At 42.2% G+C, this 13,039-nt stretch overlaps 1 protein-coding gene across 3 annotated transcripts in view; it reads right to left on the bottom strand.

The window, feature by feature from the left end:
- Positions 1-13,039, bottom strand: part of chrna8 (cholinergic receptor, nicotinic, alpha 8) — a 362,783-nt gene that overhangs the window by 105,773 nt on the left and 243,971 nt on the right. The window contains exon 5 of one of the 3 annotated variants that reach the window (XM_059973863.1): positions 4,496-4,549. The exons of the other annotated variants lie outside the window; for them this stretch is intronic. Within the exon in view, the coding sequence (XP_059829846.1) occupies positions 4,496-4,549 (54 nt within the window). The remainder of the gene's footprint in view (positions 1-4,495; positions 4,550-13,039) is intronic. 3 annotated transcript variants of the gene reach the window in all.

The raw sequence follows: 13,039 nt of genomic DNA, 5'->3' as shown, positions 1-13,039 counted from the left end.
TCATATGACTTGTTCTCCAATCCAGGCAACATCCTGGTAAATCTCCTCTGCACCCTCTCCATAGCTTCCACATCCTTCCTATAATGAGGTGACCAGATCTGAACACAATACTTTAAGTGCGGTCTCACCAGAGATTTGTAGAGTTGCGATATAACCTCTCTACTCTTGAACTCAGTCCCCCTGTTAATGAAGCCTAGAATCCCATAGGCCTTCTTAACTACCCTATCAACCTGCGCAGTGACCTTGAGCGAAGTCTGGATTTGAACCCCAAGGTCCCTTTGTTCATCCACACTCTTAAGTAATTGACCATTAATCCTGTACTCAGTCTTCTGGTTTGTCCTTCCAAAATGCATCACCTCACACTTGTCTGGATTGAACTCCATCTGCCATTTTTCTGCCCAACTCTGCAGCCTGTCTATATCCTCTTATAACCTTCGACCACCTACAGCTCCATCTACAACTCCTCCAATCTTCGTGTCATCTGCAAACTTACTCACCCATCCTTCCACCTCTACATCCAGGGCATTTATAAAACTCACAAATAGCAGGGGTCCCAGGACAGGTCCCTACGGCACTCCACTAGTCACCAACCTCCAGGCAGAATACTTTCCTTCCACAACTACCCTCTGCTTTCTTCCTTTAAGCCATTTTTTTATCCAAACAGCCAAGGTTCCACTTATCCCATGCCTCATGACTTTCTGGATGAGTCTCTCATGTCAAATGCTTTGCTAAGGTCCATGTAGACCACATCCACTGCCCTACCCTCATCAATTTCTTTTGTTACCTCTTCAAAAAACTCAATCAGGCTCATGAGGCACGATCTTCCCTTCACAAAGCCATGTTGACTATCCATGAGTAGACTGTACCTCTCCAAATGCTCGTAGATCCTATCCTTAAAAATCCTTTCCAGTAGTTTGCATACCTTTGACGTAAGACTCACTTGTCTACAGTCCCAGGTTTCTCCCTATTACCTTTTTTAAACAAGGGAATTACATTTGCCTTTCTCCAGTCCTCCGGCACTTCCCCTGCAGCCAAAGAGGATTCAAAGATCATAGCTAATGCTCCTGCAATCTCTTCTCTCAATTCCCACAACAACCTGGGGTGTATCAAATCTGGCCCTGAGGATTTAGCAATCTTAATGTTTTTAAGAAGATCCAGCACTTCTTCTTCCTTAATCTCCACACTGTCCAGCACACAGGCCTGCTCCACTTCAACCTCATCCAGATCAAGATCCTTTTCACTTGTGAATACTGAAGCAAAGTATTCATTTAGGACCTCCCCAACCTCCTCCACCTCCAGGCACATGTTGCCTTCTTTATCCTTTAGCGGTCCCACCTTCGTTCTCATCATCCTCCTATTCTTCACATATGCACAGAGCGCCTTGGGGTTCTCCTTAATCCTACATGCCAAGGCCTTCTCATGCCCCCTTTGAGCTCTCCTAAGTCCTTTCTTTAGCTCCTTCCTGGCTACCCTATATTTCTGATAAGCCCCTCCTATTCCTGCTTCTTATATCTAAAATATGTTTCCTTTTTCCTCTTGACGAGTTGCCTTACAGTTTCGTCAGCCACGGTTCCTTTTTCCTACCATTTTTTCCTTGCCTCAGTGGGACAAACCTATCCTGAACTCAGCTCAAGTGGTCCCTAAACTTCTCTCACATTACTTCTGTGCTTTTCTCTTTGAACATCTATTTCCAATTTACTCTCACTTGTTCCTACCTCATCCCTTCAAAGTTAGCCCTTCCCCAGTTAAGCACTTTACCATTTCATCTGATTTTATCCCTTTTCATAGCTATGCTGAAGCTAAGGGAGTTGTGGTCACTCTCACCAAAATGCTCCCCCACCAAGAGTTCTGTCACCTGAACTGGTTCATTACCCAGAACCAGATTCAGTATAGCCTCTCCTCTCGTCAGCCGGTCCACATACTGTGTCAGGAATCCTTCTTGAACACACCTGACAAATTCAGCCCCATCTATCCCCCTTGCACTCACGAGGTGCCAGTCAATATGAGGGAAGTTGAAACCCTGTTTTACACACTGCCCTGTATTTCCTGCTCCATTCTAAAATCTGCCTGTTTATCGGCTCCTCGGAGTCCCGAAGGCTACTTGGGGCTTATAGACTACTCCCAGCACAGTGATTGATCCCTTCCTATTTCTGACTTCCACCCAGAATGACTCAATGGACACTCCTTCTGCAGCGTCCTCCCTTTCTATAGCAGTGATACTATCCCTGAGCAGCAATGCCACTCCCCCCCCCACCCCTTTTCTACCTCCCATCCTATTCCTTTTAAAACACCTGAACCCCGGGACCTGCATCATCCAATCCTGCCCTTCCTCCAACCAAGTTTCAGTAACGGCCACAACATCATAGTTCCACGTACTAATCCACACTCTAAGTACATCCTCCTTGTTCCTAATACTCCTAGAATTGAAATCGACACATTTCAACCCCTTTAACTGGCTACAATTATGTTTCCTCCCCTGCCTGTCCTTCCTCATCAACTCAGAACTCTTAGCATCATGCCCTTGTCCTTCTACCTTAATCCCTGCGCTCACGTTCTGATTCCCAACCCCCTGCCAAATTAGTTTAAACCCTCCCCAACAGCTCTATCAAACCTGCCCAACAGGATATTGGTCCCCCTGGGACTCAAGTGCAACCTGTCCTTTTTGTACAGGTCACACCAACCCCAAAAGGGGTCCCAGTGATCCAGAAATCTGAATCTCTGCCCCCACTCCATTCCCTCAGCCACGCATTTATCCTCCACCTCATTCTATTCCTATTCTCACTGTCGCATGACACAGGCAGTAATTCCGAGATTACTACCTTTGAGGTCCTGCTTTTCAACTTCCTTCCTAACTCCCTGTAGTCTTCTTTCAGGACCTCTTCCCTTTTCCAACCTATGTCAATGGTACCAATATGTACCATGACCTCTGACTGTTCTCCCTCCCACCGCAGGATATCTTGGATGCGATCAGAAACATCCCGGACCCTGGCACCTGGGAGGCAAACTACCATCTGAGTTTCTTTCCTGCGTCCACAGAATCACCTGTCAGAGCCCCTGACTATAGAGTCCCCTATCACTACTGCCTTCCTCTTCCTTTCCCTACCCTTCTGAGCCACAGGGCCAGACTCTGTGCCAGAGGCATGGCCATTGTTGCTTCCCCAGGTAGGCTGTCCCCCCCAACAGTACTCAAACAGGACTGTCAAGGGGTACAGCCACAGGGGTATTCTCTAGTACCTGACTCTTCCCCTTCCCTCTCCTGACTGTGACCCATTTCTCTGTCCCCCGTGGCCCCAGAGTGACCACCTGTCTGTAACTCTTCTCTATCACCTCCTCACTCTCCCTGACCAGATGAAGGTCATCGAGCTGCAGCTCCAATTCCCTAACACGGTCCCTTAAGAATTGCATCTCGATGCATTAGGTGCAGATGTGGCCATCCGGTATGCCGGGAGTCTCCAGGACCTCCCACATCTGACACTGACCACAGAAAACTGGCCTCACACAATACTACCTCCTTTTGCAATCAACAACTGCTTCACCTCATCCTGTTACCACCGAGGCCCGTTGAGCAAAAGCCCTTTCACTCTGCTGCCTCTCAATCTGCTGCCCACTCCCAATGCTTCCCGCTGGATATGGCTGCCTTCTTTTTATAGCTACTATTCTATAAACTTGCTGAATATGCTCATAGGAAAATGAATCTCAGGGTTGTATATGCTGACATATATGCACTTTGAAAATAAAATTTACTTTGAACTTTTGGACTTTGAGTAGATTGGAAGTTCAGGTGAATCTGCATCTTACTGGAAAAGACTGTTCAGATCTTTGGATAATTGGAAGGAAAAGGTGAATGTGTTTCATCTCCTGTAGTTGCATGAGGAGGTGCCATATGCAGCTGGAGATGGAAGAGCAGACCACAAAGTTACAAAGGCAGCAATTGTTTTGAAGTGCTGAACAGGGAGGAAGAAGAATATATATTTGGTGGTGAGAACTTGTTGAAGCTGATAGAAACTCTGTTCTTGCTCTGACCAGGAGGAGAAGAGATTAGAGTAGAGTTGCAGGAAATAGATGAGATGTACTCAAGGTCTCCATCTACAATGGTAGAGAGGAAACCATGATTGTGGAAAAGGAAAGCATTTCAGTGGAATAGCTAATCATCAGAACATACATGACATTCTCTTGGTTCCTCTATCTCCATGCATTCTCTCAGTTTCTCCATCATTGTCACGTTTCACAACATATCCCAGTGATACTAAATCTGATTCTAATTTTGATTCTGATTTGTTCCAGAATGAGCTGGTAAATGAGTATAATTGTGCGTAGGACTGAACCATTTTGATATAGAGTAACTTGCAGTAGCCCTTGTATAGATTTAGTGAGTCAGGCCATCTGGTTATTCAACCCTGGTGGTTAGATATAGTTGCCTAGCTTTCAACTGGATTTGAAAACCAAAAAGTAACATACAGAGACTCTGTTCCTCTCTCCACAGATGCTGCCTGACTTGCCACGTAATAGCAGATTCTTCATTTTTATTTCAAACATTAGATTGTTGAAACTGATCAATGAGAATTACCTTCACTGAATATCGCTGCAGAAAATGTAAGAAAGATTGGAACTAAAATGCTCTTGTAACATGGGCTGCTTCTCTCCATATTGTCAGGGTTATTGTTTTGGCTCAGGTTGCATTGTTGAATGTGCAGTAACTAATTTTAGAAAGGATATTGGAGCTACAGAACTTGCTCTAGAATAAAGAAAGAAGGGTTTAATTCAAAAGGAAAAATTCAAAATTTCTGGACGTTTTTAGTCAATAAGTTGGAGAATAGCTATATGAGGTGTGCAGGAAGGGGTAGCAACTCTGGGGCTTGGTGTGTCCATTCCAAGGCAGATCACTCAGTAACCTCTCATCTGTGCCTCCAAGTAGCTGTTTGCACACACCAGCAGCCAAACCCAGGTACACTGCTTCGCAGGCGTGCTAAACCAGGTGAGGGTTTCCAGAGGCCTCATGCCCCAGTGAGACAGGGACATGCCTGTCCCAGCATGTGAAGTCAGCTCCAGCAGACTGGGTGGCTGAGATCGAAAGTGAGATCCAATGGCCAGGAAGGCGGTACTGCAACACTGTAGGAGTGAAGGGCACAGAAGACATCATGGTCATCCACTGCAATGAGGGAGACCACACTGGATGCAAAATTCTGAAGTCGAGATAGTGGAAATGCCCCAGTGTAACAGGTTTCTCTCTTTAAATACTCTTGCGGACAGGTCTCCAATCATTGCCTGACGTGATGGAGAGCCATCATGTTGGAGAAAGTTAAGGGTTGTGACAAGATCAACATTAAACTTCTGATAAGCTTTTGAAGTGAAAAATTGTTTCTGCTTTTTGGCAGATTGCTAACAAGGAGATATAAATTCAGATTATGATCAGAAGAAACTAGAGGGAAATCAGAAGAATTTCTTCCACATCTAGGTATCTATTGGTTTACTTCATGGTTACTATAAGAAAGAATGAAATATTGTTTCAAATGAGTCACGTATTTTTAAAGAAGTAATGAGAAAAGATAGGAGGAATATCAGGAAAATTCAATTAGATAGTATCAATACTGATGTGGATGGGCTGAATATATGTTCTCAACAGCTTTAATTTCTGAGCTAGGCAGTATTTTTATTTTAATGTATGAAAAGATGACTTCTTAAAAATTAAAATTTACTGAGCTCTGTCTTTATTTGACAGTGAAAAATGTTCATGTCAAATTTAATGATAAATAGTTTGAAGAACTGAAAAACAGAATTACAGCTAATTTGTCCTTCTTCAAGGATAAGGTTTTCTGGTATGACCTTCAGATATATGAGCTCTCATGAGCTACAAACTCATTAGGATATGTCAAAGGCATTTTCAAACAACAACCTTGTGGTTCCTTAACAATTTCTTGTGAGAACCACAAGAATCCTTATTCTCATTGCTGGCATCAGGAAGGAGGCACAAGAGCATATGCTCAATGATTCAGGAACAGCTTCCTCCCTTCAGCCATCCAATTTCTGAATGGCCATTAAACCGACAGACACTACCTCTACTTTTTTAAATTTCTATTTTTGCACTACTTATTTAATATAAATAAATATATTTTTGCTATAATTCACAGTCTTTTCTCTATTACTATGCATTGCATTGTGCTGCTGCCTCAAAGACAACAAATTTCACGATATACTGTATGCTGGTGTCTGATTCTGGGTCTTGAAATGGGAAAACTTTGCCTTACCTAAAAAGACAAAGTGCAATACCTTACATATTTTATTTGCTGTTTATTCCAAGTAATTTTGCTTTATTTGATGCATTAACATGAGTTTGTTAGAAAGCATTTATCAGAATATGCTGAACATTAATGCTGTTCTTACTTGAAGTTCTGTTTCCACGCATGCTGCCTGACCAACTGTCTCCAGAATTTTATTTCCGATGCCTAGCAGCTACAGTTCATTTCCCTTTACACATTGCCTCCTGTATTTTACTTTTCAGTGTGATGTATGTGCTCTAGAGTGTGCTGTTAGTCACAAGGCATCAGCCTTTCTAAAGGTAACTGGAAAGCTGAGATAACCATGGGTGAGAAAGAACCGAGTTTCTACCCCCTCTGGATGTTTGACAATCCTATAAACAACGCTTAAGAGAGGAGATATGAACGGGAGCACCTTTGGCCATGAGTGATAAATACACAATGCCTTGAAAAAGTACTCAGACTCCACAGCTATTTTCACATTTTACTGTCTAATTTTCTAAATTTAGAATATATTGAAATGGGATTGCTTGAGCTAACCTACAAAACGTTGTGCATCATTTCAAATCAAAAGAAAAAAATCTGCAACCTGTCAACATTTAACTAAAAATTAAAAACCAAAACTTTAAGGCTAAAAAAGTATTCATCTCCTTTGTAATTACTATGCTAACTTTGCTCGAGTGCAATATACAGTATTACCTTATGAATTCACCTAATTTGTTGATGCAGAAAATTGGAGGATCACCTGTCTTCAATGAATTCATAAGAATATGAATTCTTATTCATTTTCTCTTTGTAAGACCTCTCTCTGTAAGGTCCAACAATGTGGTAGATTTTCAATAGATCAAGTCAAAATGAAGACAAAAGAGCATTCATGACAAGTCTGGGAAATGATAATAGAGAAGCACAAATCTGGGGAAGGGTACAAGACCATCTCAAAGGCACTAACATATCTCAGAGCTCAGTGCAGTCTATCATAAAAAAGTGGAAAAATATGAAATGTCAGCTACACTGCTTAGGTCAGCCTACCCCTCTAAACTTAGTCACCGGAGAAAAATGGCATTTGTAAGAGATGTCAACATCCACTCTGAGGGAGATGCAGACATCAATGACTGCGACTGGAGATGAAGTTCATGTCTCCTCAATCTTTCAGGCCTTGCACAAAAAGGGCATTTATGGAAAAGTGGCAAAGAAGAAGTTCTGGCTTAAAAAAGTATTTCCTTGCCCATAAAAACTTCGAAAAATGCACTTAAAAGAAACTGTAAAGATGTGGAAGAAGGTCTTGTGGTCAGATAGACTAAAGTGAAACTTTTTGGCATCAACGCTAAGTGGTACATGTGGCATAGAACTAATGCTATACAACAGCCAGGTAACTCCATCCCTATTATAAAGCTTGGTGGTGGCGGTAGCATCCTGCTATGGGGATACTTCTTGGCAGCAGGGACTGGAAATCTGGTCAGGATTGATGGGATGATGAATGCTGCTAAATACAGGGAGATACTAGAAAACATCTGCTAGCCTCTGCTAGCAAGTAAGTTCTGGGGAGGAAGTTCTTCTTTCATTAGGACCTGGCAATTTTGTGGTGTGAACTGAAGTGTTGAAGATGCAGGATGGTTGTGGCATGGTGAGTAGAGGCCGAATTGGGGCAGTGAAGTCTGGAACCAAGAGTGGGGAATGAGCCACTGTAGGTCCATTGCTGGTGTGGACTTGGAGGCAATCTGATGTGACAGAACTGAGGTGAGGGAAAGTCAAGGCAGAGCCTGAGCCCAAGAGTGAGAAAAAACCTGAGGTTTGATTGATTTAAGTTTGGCTATAGGCTGAATTGAGGTGCTGGGCCTCAGGCCTGAGAGGGTATCGAAGTGGCAGGGCCTGAGACCGAAAACAAGGAACAACCTGAGGTTTGGATAATTTAAGCAACAGGCCAAATTCAAAAGATGTTCAAAGGGTGTTGGGGATGGATGTGAGGGACAGCTTGCTGCTCCACGAGATTTACTTCTGTGCTGAACAGAGACTATGGCCTACAACTAACAGGCTCCTGAATCAGCTGCAGCGGATGCCTGGCTTCAAGTCTGTGACTGAGTTTCGTGAAGTTCAGTTCTGAATATTATCTGCTTACTTTTATTGTTTGCATGATTTTGTTTTTTTTTTCCTGCACATTGGGTGTTTGAAGGTCTTCTTTTGTTTTAATGTGTTCTATTGGGTTTTTTTTGTGGCTGCCTGTAAGGAGATGTATAAAAGTTGTATCAATTATACATAAGTTTGATAATGAATGTAGTTTGAACTTTGAACAACGACCTAAAACACACTGCCGAAGCAACCATGGAGTAGCTTCAAATGAAGAAAATTGATGTCCTAACTTTAGCCTGATCGAACACCCAGGCAAGACATTAAGATTGTTGTCTGCCGCCATTCCCCAATTAACCCGGCATAGCTCAAGTTATTTTGCAAGCAAGATTGGGAAAATCTCGTTCCATCATATTCCATCATATTGAAGCTAAAAAAATCTACTGGCTGTAACAGATGCAAGAGGCGGTTTAACCAAGTACTGAGCAAAGGGGGATGAATACCTTTGAATTGCTGACATTTCAGGTTTTGTATTTTTAATTTTTCATGCTTTACAATTTTTTTTCTGTATTTTGGGCTCCACTGTGAAAAAAAATGAGCCTGTGATTCATAAATAAAAATTCTCAGTTAAATTGATCAAAATCCTTGGTTGTGATACTCTTCTATGTGAACAAGGAGTTGGAGGTTGAATACTTTTTCAAGGCACTGGATACCACACAGAAGAAGCAAGAGTAGACCATTTCATCCCTTGTTCTTGTTCCGCTATTCAATAAAATCATGGCTGATTCTAGTTAATTGGACATATAGGGACCAATACATTTTGGCCCAATTAAGCGGCTGCCTCAATTGGCCAAAGTTTCATGGAAATACTTAAAAAGGTATAAAAAAGACAAGCTTCTGTTTTTCTGAACAGCAAATTATATAATTAAATGAAATACAGAACAAATTAGAACACTATTAATGCTACTACAGTACTCTATCAAACTGTGTATTAGTTCCTGATAGTTATTAATGGAGGAATTTGTCCAGTCTACGTTGCTGTGTGTGGGGTATCTAGGGAAGGATAGCAGCTCTGGTGAAGGGGCTTCATGACCATTCTGGGGTAGCTCACTCCCCTTTGGTCCCCACCACACACTCTGCTGTCACCTGTGGCTCCAAGTAGCTGTTTGTTTGTGGCTGCGGCTACGCTGCTTTGACAGACAGCCTAAACCAGGTGAGGGCAGCTGACAGGCCTCATACCCAGTGAGTTAGGGACAGGTTTGTACTAACATGGAAAGTCAGCTCCGGTGGATTGGGTGAATGAGATCAACAGGCCACGGGGAGGACATAACGATGTCTTACACATGACATTGAAATTGAACCCAAAACTCTGACACCCAGAGCTGTAATAGCATTGTGGTAACTGCTATGCTACCGTGGCACCCACGATAATGTGAATGCCTGAACATGAAATGTGAAGATACAAATTAGGAATAGGAGTAAAGCACTTGGGCTCTCTAGCCTTTGATATTACTCGGTAACATCATGGCTGATCATGACCTCATCTCCACATTCTAGTCTAATTTCAGTAACTTCCACTCTCTTTACTTCTGAGAAATCTTCCTTATTCTGTCTTAAATGTATACAGACTCTGCTTTCATTGCACTTTGAGGAAGAGGTTTAAGGATTCATAATCCTCTAAAAAAAAAACCTCACCTCAGTTTTGAGTGGACAATCTCTTAATCTAAAATGTGACCTCTCATTCTAGGTTTTCCCACAGAAGATAGCACTCTTGCTACATGTACTTCTTTATGTATGCATGGAGCAAGAACAACATTGGTGGAGTATAATTAAACATTTCTTCTGAGTCATATTAGTAATAGTAACACACTGGGCAGCTTGCAGTTTAGGTGCGACAAACTGAGCCCCCTAAGGTCTCATGCAGTCTCGAAAGCCCATGCCAAAAGAGAGAACCCTCCATGCATAAGAGGCTCAATCGATTGACCACACTGTCAGACAGCCACACGCGCACCTGGCCCTCTCTCACTGATCTGATATAGTAAATCCTTCCCTCCACCTACCCAAAGATGGGAGCCGCAGAGGAAGGGATACTTGAGGTAAACTCAGAAAAAGAATGAAGTGTCTATCCTGCTTAGTAGTAGTCAACTGGCTGGTACACCCTTGTGGGCTGCCGTAGGGGCAGCTTCTCTCTCTGTGCCTTCAGCTTAGCTGATATTAAAGCCAGTGGACTGTGAATCTCTTCTCCTTTAGCTGAAGTGTCCGTTGGTTCATTTGCTAAGACACTGGCTTCATCAGCAGAGGACACTCCTGTAGCTTCCCTAGTCCCTTGTTATTTCATTGGCATATATAATCCAAATGTCACCTAACAATTTATCAGTCTGTTAGCTCAGGTTCTGGTAATTGACCATGACAATGCCAAGCACAGCCCATCGCCAGTTTTCTTCCTGTGAAATGTACGTGTTGACTTTGTCTCTGGCACCAAAGATCAGCAGAGGGTGCTTCTGTAGCTTCATGGAGTCTCAGTTGCTAAGTTATGCTAAAGCTAGGCATAGATGTGGGGATTATCTTTAACCAATTTATCAATAAGGCATTGGAATATACCCAGGGCTGAACTCACCCTGAAAGGCAACTGCTTGTATCGAAATTGGTCTCTGTGCATGTTGATTGTTGTGGGGTTTGTGGTCAATTTATAGTCACTGTAGATGTGAGCTGTCCTGCCAGACTTGAGGATGGGGTACAACTAGAGCCACCTACACTGAGTATTACACCAGCTCTGTCACATCAGCCTACTGTAGTCAGTCAAGTTCATTTACCACTATATATGGCACTAAGCAAGCCTTGTAAAACTTTGGCTGGCAGTTCTCCTTAATCTTCAACTTCAGCAGACCAAGGTATTGACCCGAGTTGTAAGCTTGGAAAACCTGCCTGGTGCTTTTGTAATAGAGAATTCAATGCAAGGTTCCCTCCAATACAGTTGATGCAAAATGACATTTTTCAATAAAATTTCTGCCCAGCAAATGAGGTTGTTGGCCTCCCCACTGACATGTGCAAGTGTAAGTGAAACAGGTCCCCCGGGTGATCCACTTGTGCTGTTAACACATTATGCATGTCCAGTGTAGCTGCAGGATATTGAGTCCGGAAGGTGTAAGTTTGGAATCTGGCAAAAGGATTATTCACTTATAGAGTAATAGCTAACCAGGTACCCAGTTCAAATCTCATGGGGTGCTTATCCACTGTGAGTGTTACCAAGTAAGGAGGCTGGTTTTGCTGGCCAAAGTCATGGATTCGTAAATACCATGAAATTCTCCATTCTGGCTGTCTCCTTGCAATCGATCTGATATGGTGTGGTAAACACTGAATTTTATTCCAGAGTTGCAGCCATTACCATATTCTGTTTTTGTATCCCGTTAAGAAAATTTAGTTGAAATTTAATGATATAACAATTGGGTTGAACTCCATCTGCCAGTTCTCAGTCCAGTTTTGCCTCCTATCAATGTCCCACTGTAACCTCTGACAGCACTCCGCACTATCCACGACACCTCCATCCTTTGTGTCATCAGCAAACCTACTAACCCATGTCATTCTGCACAAGTACAGTTATAACTGAAACTTTCATTGTGAAGTTGGTCTGATGCATTGTGGCTAAGGTTGCACTGGCATTGCAATGGTGTGCTGGTGAGACAGAAGTCCTGTTTGGCTGAGGTATGTTCCTAACATCTGCAACTCTCAAAGTGTCAAACGCTGTGAATGCTGATCAGAATAACTTTTGTCAAAGAAAAGCGAAGCACTGAAAATATCAAGCAGTAGGAAATCAAGGCAACCGGACTTGTTGTGTTGTCAAGAAGATGTTTCACCACTCATCCAAGAGGTTTCTTCAGTTCCAATCCATGGTGGGTAGTTTTCCAGTTTATAAGCTCTGTGGGTTGTTTAAAGGTATAGCAATCAATCACATGAGGGTAATTAAGACTTGTAGAGGTAATGAGAGAGTAATTAGTCTTATCTTTGTATGAATGGAGTTGTGAACTGTTGTGGAACCAACAGGGCAGAGATATTAGGACTGCCCACCAGTTACCTTGATTTACTACTGCTTGATATACAATGACCTTGATGACTGAAAGACTTCATAGACAAGCACTGAAAATGTTTAGAAACATTTAAATATGTTGAAACAATTAAAAATTAGTTTCAGTCCTTGAGCTAGTCCCTGTTTATTAAGATCAATCGAGAAGCAGTCAATAAAGGATATATGAGTGGATTTACCATGACATCTTGCCTCTATGCTGATTGCCATGTCTAATACTGAAACAGCATTTCAAAAAACATCCCCAAACTACTGATGATATCTCAACATAGCTCACATACTGTAGGAAACACTGACTGTGTTTATAAAAGAACTAGTCAAAGGGTATGGTACAAACACATTTCTAGCAGAATTTGGTGTCTTCAGTGTATTTACAAAGTACATTTCTTAAGGGAACTGTAGACAATAATTTGGTTTCCTATTAAGCAGTACCATGCTTCATTACAAAAATAATTAAATATCAAATGATTTCATGCAGGCAAATGTCAGCATGTTCTGCTGACACCAATGTTTTACAAGCCCTGTCAGCATTTTCTGACATAAACCAGAACAAACATTCTGCTTCAGTGGTACCAAGTGAACTATTTCAAAGATTTAAAGTACATTTATTCTCAAAGCAGGTATGCAGTATATAACCCTG

This window comes from Hypanus sabinus, chromosome 7 (assembly GCF_030144855.1).
Source record: "Hypanus sabinus isolate sHypSab1 chromosome 7, sHypSab1.hap1, whole genome shotgun sequence".
NCBI classification, from domain to species: Eukaryota; Metazoa; Chordata; class Chondrichthyes; order Myliobatiformes; family Dasyatidae; genus Hypanus; species Hypanus sabinus.
Note: the sequence above shows the minus strand (reverse complement) of the source record. Positions and strands in the feature narration are given on the sequence as shown.